The sequence below is a fragment of the Leuciscus leuciscus genome (assembly GCF_965113295.1).
Source record: "Leuciscus leuciscus genome assembly, chromosome: 13".
NCBI lineage: Eukaryota > Metazoa > Chordata > Actinopteri > Cypriniformes > Leuciscidae > Leuciscus > Leuciscus leuciscus.
Window position 1 is genome coordinate 8767562 of NC_138737.1, and position 22842 is coordinate 8790403.

Below are 22842 nucleotides of genomic sequence, written 5' to 3' on the forward strand. Positions count from 1 at the left end.
CTAATAGAAATGACAAAAGCACATAAAAACTGACTACAATTCTCAAATATAGAAAATAGTTAATTCAATAATATTAATAAATACTATTATTGTATATAAATAATGCTAAAATAACACTGTCACACTTCTTTTACACTGTTGCTTGAAGCTGCTACCGCTAGATGGAGACAGATCTCTGTCCACACAACACTAATGGCCATTCAAGCTTCACATGCACAACCAAGAGTAACAGGTGTCTGGCAGTTTTTTGAGCTGTTACCAAATATGCTTTCACCTTGACAACAGAGAAAATGCATAAGCTACCTCTTAGATGTTTTTATGTCAAACTTTTGACATAAAAAAGAACCATTTAGAGATTGTTGTAAAAATAAGCAAGGATGCAAGTTATCCAGAGTGGGCTTCGAAGATTCGAAGAATGACTGACATGATATTAAACATTAATATTTTTCTCCTAAATAATTCAACATATTTAGTATGACCAGGATGTGTCACATCGCACTCCTAAGCAAACATTTACATTAGGGTTTAAGCTTGGATTTGCCACTCTTATCTGATGTATGGAAGGAATTTGGTTGGAAACAGCACTTCAAATGATTATATGTTTAGGGATGATGTACCGTGATCACGTACAGCAATTAATATCCTGTTTCATGTTGTTGTTCGTAGTCTTTCCTGTTGGCCTATGTAATTATGAATTTCTGAATTGCCGCATTAGTAGGTGGAAACAAAACTGTGGCTTCAACCTCTGATATCTCACAAAAACAGATACACGATATGTTTACAGATCTGCTGTCTTCCAACTGACAATCAGTAGTAGTACACTAAAATAAAGCCAAGATTATTTTCTGAATATACGATTTATATAAGCTTGAGTTATGGTTTCATCCCAGTCGTTTGAGATGAGGAGAAGACGAGGCTGTTGCTAGGTAACAGAGGACAGAAAACACAAGCCAAATCGCTTGAATTAGGGCTTGGTTGAGATACTGCACCGATCCCATAGATGTGCTTTATTTAGTCTATGTGAGTTGTGATCAAGTGCTCCTGTCTGGGCTTTGTGTCGCCGGTGCTTTTGTGGTGACATTTCTAAGGTGATTATTTCAAACGCTATACCAAGGCTCTTTGTGCATGAAACAGGATGTGAGAAAGAGCATCGCCATCGCTAGATTGTCCAGGACTGGGTGTGTGTTTTGTTTTTTTGTTTTCAGTGTTATAGACACCTTATCAATTTTAGTTTATGACCTGTGAAAGAAGAAAAAGGACTTTTAAATTGTTGAAAAAGATAAAAGATTGGTTTAATTCTGATTTAATGGCACCCAGGGTGTATTTTATATCTTGCAGTCTCTCATTTCAAATCCCATTTGCGTTGAACTATTAAAACCGAGACACATTTCGTCCTTGAAGACAAATAAAACAAATTAACTATCTAGCTGTTTATGATCCATTTGTACCATCAAAGAAATGAAAACTCTTGATCTACCCTTGTTAAAGGGAAAGTTCTCCCAAAAATGAAAATTCAGTCATCATTTACTCACACTCATGTCTTTCCAAACCTTATGACTTTTTTACCCACACTGGAACACAAACGAAGATATTTTAAAGAATGTTTTTGTTCAAACAATGAAAGTTAATGTGGTTGAAAACCGCATTGGACCCTAATGCTTTCACTGTATGCACAACAACAACAAAAAAGTAAAAACAGGCATTTTTCAAAATTGCCTAAATTATGAAATAATAATAAAAAAATGGTGAATTATCCATTTAAAGGGTTAGTTCACCCAAAAATGAATTAACTCACCCTCAAGCCATCCTAGGTGTATATGACTTTCTTCTTTCAGACAAGCACGATCAGTGTTTATATTAAAAAATATCCTGGCTCTTCCAAGCTTTAAAACGGGAGTGAATAGTACCTGAAAGCTCATCCATCCATCATAATAGTAATCCATACGACTCCAGGGGGTTAATAAATGCATTCTGAAGTCAAGCGAAGCATTTTTGTAAGAAAAATATACATATTTAAACCTTTATAAACTATAATCTTTGGCTTCAGGTAATGGCTGTATGTGAGTCTAGTTCCGGCAGAAGAGTGACCTCTGACCCGCCATATGACCTTGGATTTAGGCGTAGCGTAAGCTTAGGTAAGAGTAGACTCCTCTTGTGGTTCTGGGCTTCATCAATACTTTACACGTCGGGTCAGAGGTCAGTCTTCCGCCGGAACTAGACTCACGTACGGCCGTTACCTGAAGCCAGTGATTATAGTTTATAGTTAAGTTATAAATATGGATAATTTTCTTACACAAATGCATCGCTTCACTTCAGAAGGCATTTATTACCTCCCTGGAGCCGTGTGGATAACTTTTATGATGGATGGATGCGCTTTATTGGGCTTCAAAATCTCAGGTACTACACTCCCATTATAAATCTTGGAAGAGCCAGGATATTTTTTAATATAACTTTGATTGTGTTCGGCTGAAAGAAGAAAGTCATATACACCTAGGATGGCTTGAGTGTGAGTGAATTATGGGATCATTTTCATTTTTGAGTGAACTAATCCTTTAAGAACTTGAGTTTGGTTTGGAAATAAATTGGTTCTTTGTATCATATATTGCAATCAGATAGAAATATGTTGTGTGTTTGTGTTTTTGGTTAGGCAGTGAAGGGTGATTTACAATCGAGGTATATTGTCATCTGAGGTAGAATTCAGATGGAAGCTGAGCGTGTGACGTTTGGATTATCTATATTACATACAGCATGTCTCTTAGTGTGACAGTGAACGTCCGTTTAAGATCGCAGCTATGAAAGGTGTCTTTTTGTTAAGCGAACCTTTTGCTGCCAATAACGGGAGGAACAAATTAGAAATTCAACGGTGTACAGTCACCATGGAGACCACTATTAGGATGACAAGGACACTTCATTATGTGGGAGCGGAGATGTCTCGCAGGTTCATGCCTCTTGGGTAGCTTTTAACTAGTTAGGAATGTAATACAAAACTTAAACAGAGAGGTCAGGGTCAGCTGATTTACCTTGGATTGAGGTATGACTAGAACTGTCAAATTAATTGTGTTTTCTGTAAACAAACATAGACCTGCTACAGAAGCAGGAGGGAGGGAGACATGACAAACACAGAGAGACAATTACCAGTCTAGACATTACGTATATATCAAGTATATAGCGACAATTAAATGTATTGCTTACAATATACACTAGGAATCAGTTGTTTTGTTTGTATCACCCTGATACATTTGTCTTGGGAAAATAGGAGCAAACCGGCAGCAATTATTTTTTGCATATCTGACTCAGTTTATTTAGTTGTTTATAATGTCTGAAGCTGTGTCTGAACTCAATTTATTTTTTGTCCATATATAAGGCTTCACTGTGTAGTAAATACTGAATGAGTAAACAAGTGTTATTCTACGATAGACACGAGGAGAGGCAAAGTTCCAAGTTTCTGTGCTTTCCTCTCAATTGTTGTCAAAGAAAGTCTCTTGGCATCACTAAAGCTTAAGTCATTACTACTGCGAATGATGTATATAAAGCAGATGTTGACTACACCACCTGAACAAATGCTTCCAATTAATGCAAATATCTAATCATCCAATCACATGGCAGCAACTCAATGCATTTAGGCATGTAGACATGGTTAAGACGATCTGCTGAAGTTCAAACTGAGCATCAGAATGTGGGAAAAAAATGTGATTTAAGTGACTTTGGACGTGGCATGGTTGTTGATGCCAGATGGTCTGGTCTGAGTATTTCAGAAATTGCTGATCTACTGGGATATTCACAATCTCTAGGGTTTACAGAAAATGGTCAGAAAAAAGAGACAATCCAGTGAGCGGCAGTTCTGTGGGCGAAAATGTTTTGTTGATGCCAGAGGTCAGAGGAGAATGGCCAGACTGGTCAGAGCTGATAGAAAGGCAACAGTAACTCAAATAACCGAGGTCTGCAGAAGAGCATCTCTGAACGCACAACACGTCGAACCTTGAAGCAGCTGAGCTACAGCAGCAGAAGACACACCGGTGACACTCCTGTCAGATAAGAACAGGAAACTGAGGCTAAAATATGCACAGGCTCACCAAAATTGGATAGTAGAAGATTGGAAAAACATTGCCTCGATTTCTGGTGTGACATTCAGATGGTAGGGTCAGAATTTGGCGTAAACAACATGACAGCATGGATCCATCCAGCCTTGTATCAACGGTTCAGGCTGCTGCTGCTGGTGTAATGGTGTGGAGGATATTTTCTTGGCACACTTTGGCCCCTTTAGTACCAATTGAGCATTGTTTAAACGCCACAGCCTATTGTTGCTGATGGCCATGTCTATCCCTTTATGACCACTGATTTCTTGAACATGATAATGAGTTCACCAGATTTATATCCGCTAGAGCACTTTTGGGATGTGGTGGAACAGGAGATTCACACAGCCGACAAATCTGATGATCTGTGATGCCATCATGTCAATTTGGAGCAAAATGTCTGAGAAATGTTTCCAGCACATTATTGAATAGTTAAAGGACTAAAAGCTGATATAAAAATAAATTAAAGCTGTATAGAACTATATAAAAACAAAACACTAGTAAAAATGATAAAACTCAAACTAAAATGAAAATATATAAATAAAAGCTAATTCAAAATATTAATAAAACTATAATAGTACATAAATAATACTAAAATAACACTTATTGGGTGCAGTGTGAATAAAAGTTGCAAAACCAATTGATCTACCTCACTGCTTACTTCCTTCACGGGCAGCAACTTTCTTGATTCCAGTTGAGGACAACATTAGCATGTTGCTTACCGAATGGCGATTTAATAAAGCATAAAAAAACTGAATACGTCGATATTTTTTAGATACTATTAATCTATTTAAAAAATATTACACAGTGTATGCCGCCATCTTTCTCTGAGTTCTCTGCAACGCGTTCTGGAATTGGACTAAATGACACTTTTGATGCTGCCTTATATAATTTGTCCAAAATTAGGTGTCTAATTAAGTAGCCTACCTTTTGGAAAAGCCTTTGCTTTGGGAACACAGCTATAGTGACAATGACCGGGTTTTGGAACAGAGCAGCAGTTCCTGTCAGCACAGTACGGCCACTCCCATGCTTTCCATGAGGCTTATTCAACAGATTGTTATGAAAACGTGTTGACATTTGATGAATGGATATCCTACAATACTTCCTCCCTGCTTCTTTCATTCTGCTATTATCTTTCTCTCTCTCTCTGACACACTTTCTTTCATTCTGTTACCCTTGCACACACACATACACTCTTTTTTCCATCAACACCATGGAGCACAACTGTATTTTCACATTCTGTGCAGTAATTGGCCATATGGATGGACACTGGCAGCTCGAGTGTTTAAGTGTTTCTCTGTGTGTGTGTTTGCTCTGTTTTATGTATAGTAGACCTCGATATAGGACGCCTGCTTAAATGTATACTGCTTCACCTACTCATCTCAGCTGGGAGAAGAGTAATCATTACCTAAATGTGTCTGTAATTGGGGCAAAAATGACAGAGTTCCATGCAGACACCCTGCGGGAGGCTATTGAAGATCATCAAAGTCATAAAATAGGAAGTCATCAACTGTTTAAAAAAAAAAAAATTCCACCTCTGCTCATCATCTGAGCTTCCTAAATCATAGTTTCTATTCACTTTTGAGAGGAAGAGAGAAGAAACATATATTTTCATTCATCTTTCTGTGCTGTGCGATAATAACCTCAATCTGAAATGATCTACTGGGTCATTGGACTATTGCAATTTCCATCATCATTGTTAATAGCCGCTTCCATTTCCACCCCTTCTGCATGAGATCTCTCATTTTGCAGTTGACTATTATTAGCAGGTCCTTTCTGGCCCTTAAACTGTTCTGCTCATTAATTTTAAGGAGATTAAGTGACATCACTAAATGCCTCACTTTCTCGCCTCCATTTGCTGTATTTTTTTTATTAGAATTTATTTATTTACTCATTTAAAAAATTGACCAATTGAGAAAGGATGTGGTAATATATGTTATATATAGCTGTTTTTTTATTCCCTCTTCAAAGAATGTGAAATTCAGTTTTCTATGTCCCAGTATGGGGCGAAATAAAGAAAATGTTCAAATATCTTCTGGGTGGTTTACAGAAACTAGTATGACAAAATTTGCAGAGAACAAAAACGTGTCGTATAAATTATTTGATGTAAGGAGTATAAGGTTTATTAGTTCCGGATTCTTAAAAGACAAATGCACACTGCATTAAACCTGCAGAAACATTTCTGATCTCTGACAGTATTGTTCCACTGATCATGTCTTGTCTTTTTTTCTTTGTGACAATTTGTGTCATCACTAGGCCAACGAGTACTATCTCACGTACAACACAAGCCTGTCAGTAGATCGTGCACACGCGCCAGAAGAGCGAGTTTTAAACACCAATTATCTCTAAGCTCAAAGTCAGCTGAACAAGCTGCTCCCAGAATAGAGATGCTTACACTTGGTACGGTGTCTGTCTGATGTGAGTGAAAAGAATGTTACAGTGCGTGCAATTGATAATCCTCAAACATTCTGGATTTGTTCTTAAAAAAAACAATACGAGTTATGTAGCCTATTTTATTCTTTATTTGCATGGCTAAACTTAAAACATATAGGTGGAAGCGGGATTTTTGTTCGTATTTTATTGAGGAGTAGAGGTTAAAAATGGCTTAGTGACGTCAGTGGGAAAGGAACGTGTTTCAGAGACGGAAACACTTTTTTAAAATGACGAAGAATAGTGAATAATGTAATTTGGATTTCAGGCTAACTTGTGTAGGCTACTTTCTGCGAAGGAACTATGCTACATGAAAAAGTCCTCACGAGAAGGCGTTTTTATGATAATGTGAATGCTTAAAACTTTTGATGACTGGCGTTCATGCATTAAAAAAGGGGAAAATGTGTTTTTCCTTCCAGTTTTTAATCGCTCTTTGATATACACGGTCAAAACTTACATTAATTTTGACGGTGTCGTATTACCTAGTATTTAAAGCAACATAAAATAACCTATTCGGAAGGCATTTGCATGTCTATAGAGGTTGTCTCGCTTACAGTTAAACGTATGCTCTGAGTAGCGGTTGGAGAGTCAGCACGCGCTCAGACACATTCGCGCTGTTGTGAGGGGTGGCCAAGCGCGCGTGCCAACCTGAAACAAACCACATTCGCGCCTCACCGCACACACAGTGAAGATGGAGCTTGTTGAACGCTGTCGTCTACGCGATTAAAAAGATTCAGTAAAGACCCAAAAACATTTACAATTAGTAAGTGGGATGGAAGAGTGACGAAGGCACAAGAGACATTCAAAAACGATGGCTTTTTAGTTTTACCATACTAAACATGGGTGCTGATTACTACTGTTCCTCAGAAAAGAGTTTGCTTTCCTCCTGTTAAAAAGAACATCTTCATGGGATGTACGACTGGATATTCGGATTATAAACGTTTTTATTCCACATTTTACTTTCAGGTAATGTTACTTTTGGTGTTTTTGCGTGTGTAGAGATATCTGTTGGAGTAAGCTACGTGTTGCGCGTGCTTGGAGGATGCAACGGTCATTTATTTAGTCGTCGTTTGTCATAACAGGAAAACTCTTGCAGTTTGGATGATTATTTGCAGTTCACCATGTGGAGGTAACGCACTTTTGCACCTGTTGACAGAGGGGCTAAGATTTCTCTGTTTTTGCTCCACACAGAATGGCTCGCTTCGGAGACGACGTTCCCGGTCTGCTGGGAGCCGGGGATGGGGGTTCGGAGCGCAGTCGGAACCGGGATGCTCCTGCGGTATCCACAGGTGGAGTTTCACCAGCCTTCAAACAGACCAAAGCGCAGCGAGCCCGAACTATGGCCCTGTACAACCCCATCCCAGTTCGACAGAATTGCTTCACCGTCAACAGATCGCTCTTTATCTTTGGAGAGGACAACATCGTTAGGAAGTATGCTAAGAAGATCACAGAATGGCCATATCCTTTTGTCTAAACGGTAAAACACGCCCTGCCCCCTAAAACACCAACTCGGTGTTGACAGCACACGCAAATGTGTTGTCAACACGTTTTACAAAAGCACATGCAACTCCTGTGTTTATTTCTGCTGATCTCAAAATGTATTATTTATTATTATTTATTATTAAGCTTGTATGTTACAGTCCCCTCAAAATCTCTCTTAATTTTAGTTTACTTGCTTGCATAATATTTCTGTAAACAAACTTTGTTACAGGGTAAAAGGACTTTAAGCCTCACAAAATTGTCAAAATGACTATTAATTCAAACATTTCTAACATATGTTTATCATACAACAGGTGTATTCAGGTCTTTTTGGAATGATTTGCATGATGTATTTATAACTAATTTATTAAAACGCCACAGATACAAGTTATTCAAAAATACATTAAAAATGCAAGTCATACAGACAATGACTGTATGAATACAATTTGATGTTTTTGTGGGGCTTAAAATATAAATGGTGTAACTATCTGAAGATTGTACAGTATAAATAAAATGAAAAACAGAAATTGACCATTTACATTTTTTTTAAATGATCATTAAAATGATTTTGCACACTCTTGTGCATTCAAGGTTTTATATAATGGTTTAGTTTTTTGAGTCATTAAATTAAAATTTTGTAGACAATTATATATATATTTTTCAATATTAGGTTTGCATTTCTAAGATTTTTTCCTGAGAATATATATTTTTTAATTATCTCTTGACATCCTTATTTCTCACTGACCCATATGTGATTTGCATGTTCAAGATCACGTTGGCCTGGTAATGACACAAAGTGAAAATGGATGTATTCTGTTTTTAAAATGCATTGTAAATGACAAAATACACTTCCTGATATTTTATACTACGTAATTCATTGAACTGACTTGCTTTCAGGTCCATGGACAGGACACTATATTTTCAGAGTCAGAAATATATCAGGAGCAGGGTTTTATAACTCGGGGTTATAAATGGTGAGGGTTAACAAGGATGTTGATTAAGGGTTAAGTATAGTGTGAAAGGACATATATGAAAGGAGCATATGTGTGTTTTAGCATTTCAAATTACAATCTGTGAGTAAGTGTCTTTTATTGATGATGAGGTTTATGTTTTGTTGTTAGCTCTCTGTGTAATTTATGCTCTGCCAAGCTGGTTCCTGAGGATGAAGAAACATATATACAATTGTTGATCTGTTGGTCAGGAGAGGGAGGAGAGGTAAACCCTGCAACCTCATAAACCCCACTGGAGGTTTTTGGACGCATGTCATTGATTACAGACTTCAAAGTGCCATGGTGTGATTAAAAAAAACCTTCTCTATGATGCAAATTAGATGAGTCAGTGACAGGACATGATAAGGCCGTCGACCATCGTTGTCACAGGTGTGCACTGCTGGAACAATTGTTGGGTTTTCATTTGCCCTTTTTTAATGTCACAGCAGACTACCCAGACATGACTGTGTCTTAGCATTTACTTAAATTAGGCAGAGCTCAGTTACTAAATGTAAAGAATCTGCAAAGCTTTGCTGTGATCTAGTTATCACAGCGTTTGGTAGTTTAAAGCATTACAGTGTTTATGCTTTAAATTCATTTTAAGGGAAAGTAAGAGTGTCGTTTGAAAGCCATTGCCAGGTGGAGCCCAGTACATTTATTCAGTTTGAATAAAATCAGATTAATTCTACATAGAAATCCATCTATCATCACATACTTTACAAATATGTGAAATACAGAGGTAATACACAGCTGCCAATATTGGCTTTTAATAAAACTTGGTTGTCTATGCAATAGAAACACAATTATTTTAATTGTGGGGACAAAAAGGCGGAAGTTCTGTAACAGGAGCTCTGGAGCTGTCAAACGTCCGCCTGATGACGCAAAATTACATGCTGTGCATAATTCAGTGAATTTTTTGCTGACAAATATACACGAAAATTTGGATGCAGACATTGTAGCAATACAAAGCTGATTAAAAATAGCCGAACTTACTCTTTAAACAGCCAAAAATATTGTTGTGAGTATGATTGTTTATTTATGTTTTAAAACATATTTCAGTGATTTTTGATGTTACATTTGAAATCAGTTAAGCGGCTATTATAAGCTGCTCAGACATCTAAAAACAAACGTCTAAATGCGAAAGGAGTATGCCTGCTAAAAAGAGAAACTTCTCGCACTATGCAGGCGAGGGATGTAAAATGTGTGAACCTATCTCTAGCCTTACACAGAGGTGTCATTTCCAAAGAAGAGAGGCTTTCGATAACGTGTCTGTGTGTTTCCCTGCTCTTGTTTGACTCAAATCCTTTACTTGGGTTGAATGTCATTCATGTTGTTTTGAATGTCATGAAGGAGAGATAAAATTAGAGCGGGTGCTTGCTGTAATCAAGTGACGACAAGATTTGGTTGTTGCTTTTGTAAGAGTAACATGCTTAATGTTACAAGCGGTTCTGCAGCCTAATGATGAAAGAAGGAGAGCGATTGAGGGCGGTGATATCATGGCTGTGCTTATGTGCGTTGATTGATATGCCTTTGTGCGTTTCTGCTTTCATTTGCAACAACGTGACTCAGTATGCGTGTTTGTGCCTGCATGTTAAATTCAATTATAGCATCTATCTGGTCTTGGCTCTCTTGTGTATCTAATGGCCCACTTGCGACATAATGCAAGTGTCAGTGTCTGTGACCACTTTAGGCAGATTTTAAGCATATGGTCACACATCTCTCACTCATAAGCTGAGAGCTTCAGGGAGCTGAAGAGATGGAAGCCCTGCTAATGGTGCTGTAATGACTTGGCCTTGCCCCAAAATAAATGCAACTAGAGTCTGTTCCTTAGAGAAAGGAGAAAACGACATCCTTCTGGGAGTGATTCTTAAGTGTATTACAAGGAAAGATCAACAGTGTAATTAAATGTATGTCGTAGACTCATTATGGATCAGTTTTGATGTCTTTATTAGCCAATGGTAATGAGTTTCATGTCTTTAGAGCTGTTCACACCCACCTGAGGAATTGCTTGTAGGAGCTCTGTTCCAAAAGCTAGCAAGCTGCCTACACAGGGAACATTTTAAGGCATCATAAGTGTGCTACTGAGATAAAGACTGTTCTAAAAGGTAGGCGTCTTAATTATGCAGCCTCCTAAGATACCTCAGTTGTTTTTTAAGGTTACCATCGCTTTTATCCTTCATGTAGAAGGCAATCCCATAATGAGTTGTGAGAGAAAATCTCCAAGATTCCAAGGTGACAGAAATATAAATACATTTTAAATAAATTGTGTATGCAGAATGCTGAAAATCTTAAAGTATTTCAGTATAATTAAAAGTATTATTTTACCCAATATTTATATTATTATATATTTATATATACTTATTAGAGTATTGCACAATTATCTTAGCGACATTATCAAAATGAATTGTGATACAATTATTTTACTTTTGTTTTGCTTATGCTTATTAGACTTCACACATCAATTGTAAGTTGAGTGTCTGTCTTAGAATGCACAAAATTCACAGAATGCATTTTTCCATTCCACTGCTCCACTTTTCCATTGGTTTCTCTATGTCAGTAATTCTTAAAGTGTGGTGGTCCGCCATCGCCCCCTAGTGGTCTGCGAAAAGATGACCTAAACTAGGCAGGTGTTTATAAAATCGTCACTTATTTAAGGGACTGTTCATTTTTTATTTAAGGGGCTACCGGAGAAGTTTTGAGATCTGTAGTAAAAAAATACATGACCCTCCCTTCGCCAGGAATACATTTTTCTATAACCCTCCAAAATGATTGTGAAAAAAGGCATGACCCTCCCCGATAATTTATTGATTACTTCTGGTTTGCGCTTGGCAAAGATGTTCAGATAGCCATTGTTTTTTTACAACCATAAACTCCTGCTTTCTCATCTAACTAGGGCTGTAACGATAGATAGACCAAACCTACGATTCGGTTCGTATCACGATTTTTGATTTTAGATTTGATTTTAGATTTTAGAAATAATAATCATGTTTTCGGTGCTGATGCGGTGTGACGCGTTCAACATGTGGGTGGCGCTGCCAATAAAGCATCTAAAAGCTGTCACAAAGAACCGACAAAAGTAATGATATGAATATGTCAAATAGGCCTATAGCAAGGAGACATTTTAATTGTTTATTAATAAACAAGTGTTTTCTGTGTCGACTGCAAAGATGAAGAACGATGCTGACCCGCGATCTTCGCAGTAGTGAACGCGCCAGAGATTTCATACGGATTACATAAGCAGAGAGCAGTCTGTTTTCTTTCGTTTTGAATTGTTCTGTTTAAAAGTAGACATTTCAAGCTTTCTATATATTTCTCAGGTCTGTGAGGCAAGTAGCCTAGCCTACCTTACGCTGAGATTCGGTTCATTTATGAGACGAGAGTCCAGTTCACTCGCTGGCGCCTCCGTGTCATGATTATCTATTTTCTACTATATTTACTTCTTATTTATTAGATCCAGGAAATTGGTTGATGAAACATTGATTAAAATTAAGATACAATTAATAAAAAACGAAATTCACTTTAAAGAAAGGCTTTGTGCTTTCTGTTTGGTCTCTGTGAAAGTTTTAAAGTCGCTTTCAGAGCGGTCATGTAATGGAGAACTGTCACGTCCGTAACATTGTTTTTTTCCTCATAAATGCGAACATGAAAAATAAAATAAAAATAAGATTTTATGTTCTGTGGAGGCCGACCCTTCTTCATCCGGTGGGTATATTACTTTTGGTTTGCGCAGTGTAATTCATAGAATTACTCAAAAATATTTTGCCACGTAAAAGTTAAAGATTTTTTGTGTCACGTGTATTTCCCTCATATTAAATATAAAACGCATGTGTAGACTGATATTTTTCTAATGTCTTGACTCCTTTATTAAGGGAGTAGCCTATGGATATATAAACAGACGTCTCAATATATTGGTATTAAATGCATTTTCTGTGAATTTATATTTTCAAGTTTTGACTGCAAATGTCACGTCCATAACGCTGGAATTGCCCAATTTTAACGAATTTATCCTCAACTAGTTTTTTGGTCTAGGTACGTATTTTATAATGTTAACTTAGTAATTTAAAGATGTGGTAGCCCTACATCTTACACTTCACACTCCACTGTTATGGTGGCAATTTCAGTAGATTTACTCACTAACATTATTGTGGAAACAAAATAAGGATGGAAACTAAAATATGGTAGTATCGTGCAACAGCGCACATTCTATCAGCTGCAGTTCTGGCGCCTCAGTCCCAATACTGTAAAACTCGACGTAGCCTACATTCACATCACATGTTAATGCAGCGGTAGAGTTACACAGGACACTGCACTTATTCGCAATCACAAAACTTCATTATTTGCTCGTGCTTTAAAGCTTTGCCGGGTAAACATTTCATTGGCGTTCTGTTCTGACATGATGCACTTTTTCTGAGCGCGTACTGAAGTGCGCGCGCACTGTCAAACTCAAACGGCGCCAAACTGGATTTTTGTTGGGTCAGACGCATCTGATAGCGATGGGGGGCCGAGACCGCGAGAGCTACATGGAGCTACATGTAAAAAATATGCACCAAACAAGCCACTTTGAAATGTTGCTGTTTTCATGAATTCAAAAGTTGGGTGACCCTCCCCCGACAAAAAAAAGTTGCAGCTCATTTCACATTTACTTTTTCAAATGAAATAAAATTCATATAATAATTTCTGATCATATCATTGCATTTGTGTGTGAATAATTAGTTTTTGACTTGAAACAGTTGCATATTAAACTTAAATTAGCTTATCCTTCCGATTTTGTTGTTTTTTGGGGGCGTGTTAGAGTGGGATTCTGTTAGGTGGTCCTCAGAAAAAAATTGGAAGATAAAGTGGTCCTTGGGCTGAAAAAGTTTGAGAAACACTGCTCTATGTAAACACATGCTAGACGGACATTTTTGACTGTTGCGCTCGCGACTCGCTTCTTTTGCAGCATCTAGCGAATGACACGGCATTCTAAAAAATGAATAAGAAATAAAAAAATTTTTTGTCTTTTTTTTCTTTTTTTCCCCATTCTACTCCAGTCCAGCGTTTATGAATGAACCGTCCCTAGGAGCACTATTTGTGTGGCATGCAGAGAAGCTGCCTATGTAGTCATTCCAAATCAGTCATTTATGAAGTTTCATGATTTTTAGGATGCTGACTTAAGCCCTATTCAGATGGGACTAGTTTAACATGGAGAGGTTGGGTAAAGTAATAATTACCAGAGGTTCTCTGTGATTTTAGTCCCGTCCAAATGTGCCATCTCAGTAATCATTACGGACAATGTCAGTAAAGATTACGGCGAATTTTACCTTCAGTAAAAAGGTCCGGAAGAATTACTTCAGGTAATAGTAACCCCGTGCGAATAGACCCGCTGTAAATATGTACATAAATACTTCGTAATTTCTTGTTTAAAAGTAGTTTTCCCCGTTTTTCCAAGTATGGAGACGCTTGAAAAAAAATTCAGTTGCGTTCTAGACTCTGGGACGAGTCTGTGGCAAAACTCAAGCGTTTTCCACACACCATTCAGATCAGAAAGAAGATCGAAAGCACTTGTTAGAGGCACGAAACATCTTTTAGCGTTAGGAAAGTGCCTATTACCAACACAATACAATCTGAAGTTAATTAATACATTGTTCGACCGGACATAACAGTTTTTTTAAATATAAATATAGGTTATATGTGTTTGTGCACGTGATATCAGGAAGCAATGTAATACGTATATGACGACAGGAGGGTGACGGTGATGCGCAAATCGCAAAACACTTGAGTACCCCTCCCACTTCTGCTTGTTTTACTGATATATATTATCCAGTGCGAATTGGCCATTACTATTACAGACGTCCTGTGGTAAAATTACATTACTCCATCTTGTAAAGTTAATCCCGTCCGAATAGGGCTTTAGAGGGCAGCTATATGTAGGCAGCTCACTAGGTTCTGGAACAGAGCTCAGGTCCGGTCTCATTGTCTAACCTACATATGCATTTCAGATACATCCTAAATGATAACGGTTCTTGTTACATCAGATTGCACTGTATGACAGCTGTGGCAGAGCAGGAAAAGTATTAACCCCTGCCATGTCTCATAATTATAATGCAACCAAACAATGTGGGAACAGCTGTTGAATAAGACTTTTCTAGGTGCATTTCGCTGTCAAACAAAGACATTGTGACCTCCCCAAGGGCAAACCATCTCTCATGTTTCTGTTAAGCTCTTTTTGAGTGTTTTTCTAGATGCTGATGAGATCAGTCAATATGTAATCAGGATAATACTGTTCATTATTATGGTTTCCTCAAGGTTACATCAAAGCTCCTTTTTAGTTTGCCCCAGTGAAAAAAACATTAGCTTTGACAAAACAAAAGTTGAATTCCCATGAGTCGAACAGACCAAAATACCAACTTGCTCCAATTTAGATGCATGTGTCTCCCACACATTGTTCATTCGTATCGGAGGAACAGTCAGCATTTGCATGTGGTGATATCGGATGCTGCCCAATTTTGCTCAGTTGATTCTTTAAAATAACAAACTTTCCTTTTTTAGATTTACTAATTTGATACATAGTGGGATTTGATCAGAGCAGGAAGTTCTAATTGTGGACTCTTGAAATATATCTGAAATCAGTGGCTTTTGAAAAGGATTATTGAAGCTTAAGCTTGTTAACAAGGATTTGTGTTATATCATTCATGCATTTATAATGGATTTTAATTAATTAATTATTTTATTTCCTGTTGTGGATACATCATTTGCTGTGCAATAACATTCGCTATTACTCTGTGTCCTAACCAGCTGTCACACGGCAAGTGATTAGTCTGTCCAGCAAAAATACTGCAGAAAGTGACGTTCACATTCACAACTAATTGGAAAATAATTGATGTTTCATGTACATTTATGAGGAGAAGAATTTTGGACCAGTGAGATAAAAGTGGGTGAGGCTGCACAGCAGGAATAAAAACCAAGCAATCAACAAAATGTCCTTTTGCAAAATCGAGTATAATGGGGAAAATATTTAGTTAAAAATTTTAATTAAAAAATCTTTTTTTGTTATTTTGAATTATATTTATCTATTGTAAATGAAATTGTAACGGATAGTGAATTTGTGAAAATAGACACACCTCTGCTCATATGTACTCACAAACATGCACACACACAGAGGCCTGTGGAATAACCAAAGGTCACACCGGTTTGCAAAACAGCATGTTCACGAGCCCTGTGTGGTGCAGCATCGACAACCTGTGTGTGAGAGCGGTAATTTAGGAAAGCTTTGTTTGAAGTGCCGCTCGACGTGTGCTTTGAGCTCAGGCTGATGAAGCGCTGGGAGGAGGAAGAGAGATGTGTCTGGAGAGAAATGCATTCATTTGGTGGATTGGAAAACTTACAGATGGAGTCATTAGGGAAGAACATGTTTGTTAGGGTGTGTGTAGGCAGTGAATGTTGAGGAGGGGTGGAAGCATGTGTTGTTTCCTCTGTTAGTGACGCACATTAGAAGGAGATCATCAGGTGATGTCATTATTTGTCGTCATGGTTCCTGAAGTGGGCCGGTTTGGCTGTGGGGTCAGGTGGACAGGTTGGTTGTGGCGGATCGATGGCGTCTATGGGAAGGACAGGGCTTAATGAAGCGAGTGGGCCGCTGTGCCGCTGTGCCGCTCGGCCGGTGGGGAAGCCACAGCTGTTCATTCCTCTGATCCCCACTGTGTGGCTGAGGGAGGAAATACCCCACCGTGCCCATGCTTACTCAATAATTGATCCTGTCTATCGACCCTATGCCTCCCTCCAGTGAACAGAAGAGGGAGAAACAGAAGATGTGGTAGAGGGTGTTAAGGACCTCTTCATTTGTCTTAATCAGGTTTGGAAAACCACCTGAGGAATGAGACTTTTAAAGTCAATATCAAATGAACCCTCTTTGCTTTCCTAATTCATGTTCCTGATCTTATCATGCCTGGTCTTATTAGTCTAAAGCAGGGGTCGGCAACAGGCAGCCCACGGGCCAATACTGGCCCGCCAGCAATTATATCTGGCCCCGCAGCCAGATTATTTTGCTAGCGGCTGGTTCTGAAATAATTGAGAGCTTTTAATTTGAAAAGCTTTAAAATACTTTCAAAAGAGTCTGTGGATCGCTAAACACACCTCTAAAATAGCCGTCATGAAATATCTAATCTTATATTCTTTGCAAACAGCGACAACTTCTTTGCAGATAAGAGACACCGGCTTTGCATTTACAAAACTAGGTAGGATGAACGGTTGTCTTCCATTCTTCTTTGTATGCCCTATTTTCGCTGTCAACTTTCCAGACTCTTTGATAGAGCCATTTTCTCTCAAGATCTAGCTTAAATGTTAACATAAATCGACGAAATAGCCTACCTCCAGCACACAAACAATTAAAAAAAAATTTGGGGGAAAAATAAAGTGTAAAAGTAGGCTACGTCAAATAATTATTACAATAAGTTAGGCTCCATTGTGTAACAAGCAAATTAAAATGATACACATTTATTATTCACAATATGGAAAGAGGAAATAAAACATAGTTTGTTAAGAGCATGACTCAAACATGCCATTAATGGGCTTATTCAAGCCCTCTTTTATTTTTTTTATTTTTTTTTATCCATTCTGCATCTCCCACAGATGTGTGTTTTAGCAAGGCAGGATGTGTTGCAAGATGCCACAATATATCTGGAGACGGAGGTCAGACATGATTTTGATCACTTCATTAAAGGGATAGTTCACTTTGAAATTAAATTTTGGTATGTTTTAGCTTACCTCAAGGGCATCCAAGATGTAGGTGTCTTTTTTTCCGCAGTAGTTTCAATTTTGATATTTTTAGGTCAAACCGTTCTTGTCTGTCAGTCATATAATGCAGGTCGATGGTCACTGTCTCAAAGAGCATGCACAGAGTCCAAATTAAAACAATTCAAAACAAAAAAGATATATACAATAGATGTCGCATTGGCTACGGTTTCGCAGTAGCCAATGCGACATCTAGTGTATATATCTATACCCGCCCGCGCTCTCAGATCATTTGGACGCAGCTGTGTTCAAGAGGTAAAAACGATATAAATACTGTTCGTTTTCTCACACAAACCGCTCGTTTCGTGTCTTGGGCCATCAATGTGTACTTACGATGGGGAATTGTTTAATTTGGACGATGGGGAATTGTTTTAATTTGGACTCTGTGCATGCTCTTTGAGACAGTGACCATCGACCTGCATTATATGACTGACAGACAAGAACGGTTTGACCTAAAAATATCAAAATTGAAACTACTGCGGAAAAAAAGACACCTACATCTTGGATGCCCTTGAGGTATTAGCTAAAACATACCAAAATTTAATTTCAAAGTGAACTATCCCTTTAAGTTTCGTTTTGTAGAAAGCCTTTCTTTAGTGAATTTCGTTTTGTATAAATTGTATCTTAATTTTAATCAATGTTTCATCAACAACTTGCCAGGATTTAATAAATAAGAAGCAAATATAGCAGACAATATAATCTAGGGATGCACCGATACCGAGCTCATGTACTCGTACTCGTAAAAATGCTCCGATACCAACAACCGATACCATGTAAACGTTGCGGTTGAAACATAGGAGGAAACAGGATCCACGTGCAACACACTTTATTTAAACAAACTCAAAACTTGACAGACTCAGACCAACCAACATACAACATCAAGAACTCAAAAAGACTGAAACTAAACACAGGGCTTAAATACACAGGCAAACAAGCTAAACAAGATAACAAGGGGGCGTAGCTAAATAGAAACACCTGGGGAGACTAATAAACAAGAACTACAAAACATGGCACAGGACAGGAAATGACAAAAGTCCACACAAGACAAGGGGAACACAAGACAGGAATCATAACAGTACACTTGTGTCCAGACAAAGAAACACTGACAACAGAGAGTATAATGGTGATAAAAAAAGAAGGCTGTCTATGAAGTAAATGTATCTTATTAGTGGAATATTAAATGAAATATAGGAACACCTATAGCCAGGGATGTAGTGGAGGCTAAACGCACGTAAACGCCGTTTGCGCACCTCCCAAAATTTGGAAATAGCGTTTACCCACCTCCAAAGTGCGTTTATCCACCTCTAAATTTCACGTTATTTGAGCGGACTTTGCTTTTCCAGTGCGGGATCGCCGGTCGGTACATGATTCGAGCGTTTGGGCCGTTAACGACAGAGCAGAACACGCAGCGCAAACACGGAGCGGAACATTGAGTAGGGAGCGCAGCCGACACACACACACGCGCACACACACACACACACACACAGACAGACACACACACAAGGAACAAAGAGAACGGCGCACACACGGAGCGGAAAAGACACGCTCGTGAATTTACTAAACAAGCTGCGTGAGAATAAAACCTGATCGCCGAACACTGATCCACATTTTTCTGACATATTATAGACCAAACAACTAATCGATTAATTGAGAAAATATTCAACAGATTAATCGACTATGAAAATTATCCCAAATCTCTAATCATTATGTACAAGTGCATTGCATTGGAAGCCCTGGATATAAGCCTCCCTCTCTATCTCTCTTAAATATTTTTGTTCTCTCTGTTTTGTCATTTAGTAAACTTGATAGATTTCAACCATATTATTCCTTCTTGAGTCTCTTTAACAAGAACTTAGATTCATGTATGAATTGAATAGTGATTGTGTGACTTATGATGAGGGAACAACCAGTGATACCCTGGTAGTAGCATCAAATTATAGCCTATAGCGATGTCATCAGGATACACATACACCGGTAGGCAGTGGCCCACCTAACCGGGTGACCATGTCGTGGTCCACCAGAATTTATAGTTTACCCACCTCTTTTTTTACCACTACACCACTGCCTATAGCTGTGGTGCGCGAGCTGAAAAGCGCATCCCTTTTTCCCAGACGTCAGTGGAACGTTAGCTTATTAACGTTAACTTACGAGAGAGAGAGAGAGAAAGAGAGAGAGCATCTGTTGAATGCTCTTGATTGCTGATCGTTCACTCTGCATGTGTTATTTGGATTAAAACTAAATTGTATATGTAAGTAAAACATGAACTGTTACCTGAATTATGTATAACGAGTGGTTCCCTACATTATTACTTACAGGAAGTTTGCAGGCCAAGAAGTGTCACATACAAGAAGTTTCAACACAAACATCCAAAGCGTGCGCCCTGAAAACCAACGTATCAGACAGCGCACGAATACTGAATTGAATTGACTTTTACGTCTTGGCTTGAACGGACGAATTCACACAAAAATAATGTAAAAAGTCTGTCTTGGCAAGTATCCTAATAAACAAAGTCGGTTATATCTCAAGTAAACGTAGACAGTAGCTTCAAATGGGGTACGTGCGTTCGGTCTTAAAGGGGCAGCAGTCTAATAAACCTGCTGCTGTGTTTTAATGTTCAAACATTGTTTAATGTTCAGTCAAACAAAGGACAAAGAAATTACTCACTGCTCTTGACTAAATAAAAAAATCTATATTTAATTTATACAGTAATGAATATGCAGTGTTTTTTCACATTTGATTGATTACTGTAGTTTTTGTTGTAGTATCAAAATTAGAATAAATAATTGATATTTCACTTGTGTCTAAACATTGACATGGTCGTGTACCACTGACCCAGTCCTCAGCACTGAGCCCTTCTGGAGCAGCTCTAAATATGTGCTGTACTGTTAAATGAAAGATAAAATATGATAGAGTAATATGAACAGTGAAAGTAACAGAAGATCATACAAAGCATAATATGATTTATATTCTTTTGGTTTCTCTACCAATACATTTAAAAATTACAAATGCAGTGAAAATACAGGTATCGGTTACGGTATCGGTATGAGCGAGTACCAAATATGACAGTATCGGTATCGGACTCGTTCGGGGAAAAAGTGGTATCCTTAATATAATCAGGACATGGAGGCGCCGGCACGATTGCATTGCTCGTGAACTGGAGCTCGTCTCATAAATTAACTGAAACTCAGCGTATAAGCTGCCTCACAGACACGAGAAATATAGAAAGCTTGAAATGTCTACTTTTAAACAAAACAATTCAAAACGAAAAGAAACAGACTTCTCTCTGCTTATGTAATCCGTATGAAATGTGCATCTCTCTGAAGGCGCGTTCACTACTGCGGTCACTACTTCAGACGACACTGACACAGAAAACTCGGACTTAAAAAAAACCTGTTTATTAATAAACAATTAAAATGTCTCCTTGCTATATTTGAAACATTCATAATCATTACTTTTGCCGGTTCTTTGCTTTTAGGTGCGTTATTGGCTTTGACTAGGCTATGTTCTGGCCTAGCCTGGTCTTTTCAGACTCTCGTACATTTCATTTGTACAGAGAGTCTGGCCACTCTCCATTGACAAGCGTTAACTTCCTTGAAGGCGGGTACTCTGTTGATGTTTAAAACTATTGGATCTGCCCAGAGCCACTCTCGATCTGCCATAACCAATCACTAACGTTTGGTTGAGACGTAACCCTACAACTCAAACTAGCACACAACCTCAACATTATCGTTCTCAGCCACTCCCTCTGTTCGCTGATTGGACCGGTAAAAATTTGAGAAAACCCACGAATATACCTAAAACCCCGATGGAGTACTGAAGGAAAGTGAAAATTGAGCGGAAGTACGTAGGAGGGCGGAGCCAGGCTAGTTCTGGCCCGCCATCTAATCAGTAGCACCTCACTGCAGTACACGAGATCCAGGGGGCGGAGTTGGATCCAGATCTAAGGGGTGGAGATTGGTAGGTTTAGGGGTGGGTTTAGGGATCAGGGGGTGGAGATGGGTAGGTTTAGGTATATGTAAGGAGGGAGGAGTTGGATCTGGATCCAACTCCTCGCCCTGGATTTCGTGTTCTGAAGTGAGGACCATCTCCATCTAATGGGAATTTTTTTTGGGGCCCGATGCCAAACTTACTTGCCGAACCCTAGTCTAAAGAAAGAAGTGTTAGAACGATGTCTGTGATGTTATGAATGGTATAATTTTATGTATCTCACGCTCTCTTTCCATGCACCTTTTCCTGTCTCTCTTGCTCCAAGCTTCTATGATTGAAATGCAATTCATTCTTTTTGCTCATTGAAAAACACTTTCATAGGCCACATCTTGCTACCCTGGAAATCGTCTCAGGTTACGACTGTAACCTATGTTCCCTGAGAACAGGGAACGAGACACTACGTCAGAATGACGCTATGGGGAACGCCTCAGGCGTGACAGGTGTCTGAAATAAATATCAACTCACGTCAATCATGTTGACCGGCGACAGCCCGTGAATCATCAGCTTGATTGATTAACGCGCGACCTGGATGTATAAAGGGGAGCCTTGCACACATGACAACATCCTATCGTCTGAAGGGACTGTTGCAGGCAGGCCCCGAGGCATGGCAGGAAGACGTAGTGTCTCGTTCCCTGTTCTCAGGGAACATAGGTTACAGTCGTAACCTGAGACGTTCCCTTTCGAAAGGGAACTCTACACTACGTCAGAATGACGCTATGGGGAACGATATACCAACGCCACCATGCTAAGGGGAGTGCATGCCCTCAGGTCTGGGCTGTCAGTGACAGCATTCCCTACGGTCATCGCCCAAGCTAAGGGATACCACAGAAAACCTCACAGTTTTAAGGGAAGGTTTACCTGGGCCAGCTCAAAGGCCTAGGACCACAATTCAAACTAGAAAGGGTCCCTTCTAGGGAATGTGGCTAGGGGACCCGAGGGAACCCCAGCCAGTCACTATTCAGGGGAACGTGCCACCTGAAATGCCACCAGGCAGGCCTGACCTGGTGTCACTACATAAGACACTACAGTCTGGCCACTTCCTGTCTGTCCGAAGACAGAGCCTCTGGACACTTGCCTTAGAAAGGCATCCAACCCAAGGGACTGCGAAGCAGGCA

General features: G+C 38.8%; 1 protein-coding gene across 12 annotated transcripts in view; it reads left to right on the forward strand.

The window, feature by feature from the left end:
* cacna1ea (calcium channel, voltage-dependent, R type, alpha 1E subunit a) overlaps positions 1-22842 on the forward strand; it is a 160053-nt gene that overhangs the window by 45853 nt on the left and 91358 nt on the right. For 11 of the 12 annotated variants that reach the window (XM_082188979.1, XM_082188981.1, XM_082188975.1 and 8 more), the window contains exon 3: positions 7695-7960. In XM_082188979.1, the coding sequence (XP_082045105.1) occupies positions 7695-7960 (266 nt within the window). Of the gene's footprint in view, positions 1-7132; positions 7470-7694; positions 7961-22842 lie in introns of those variants that run through there. The other variant, XM_082188986.1, reaches the window with a different exon arrangement.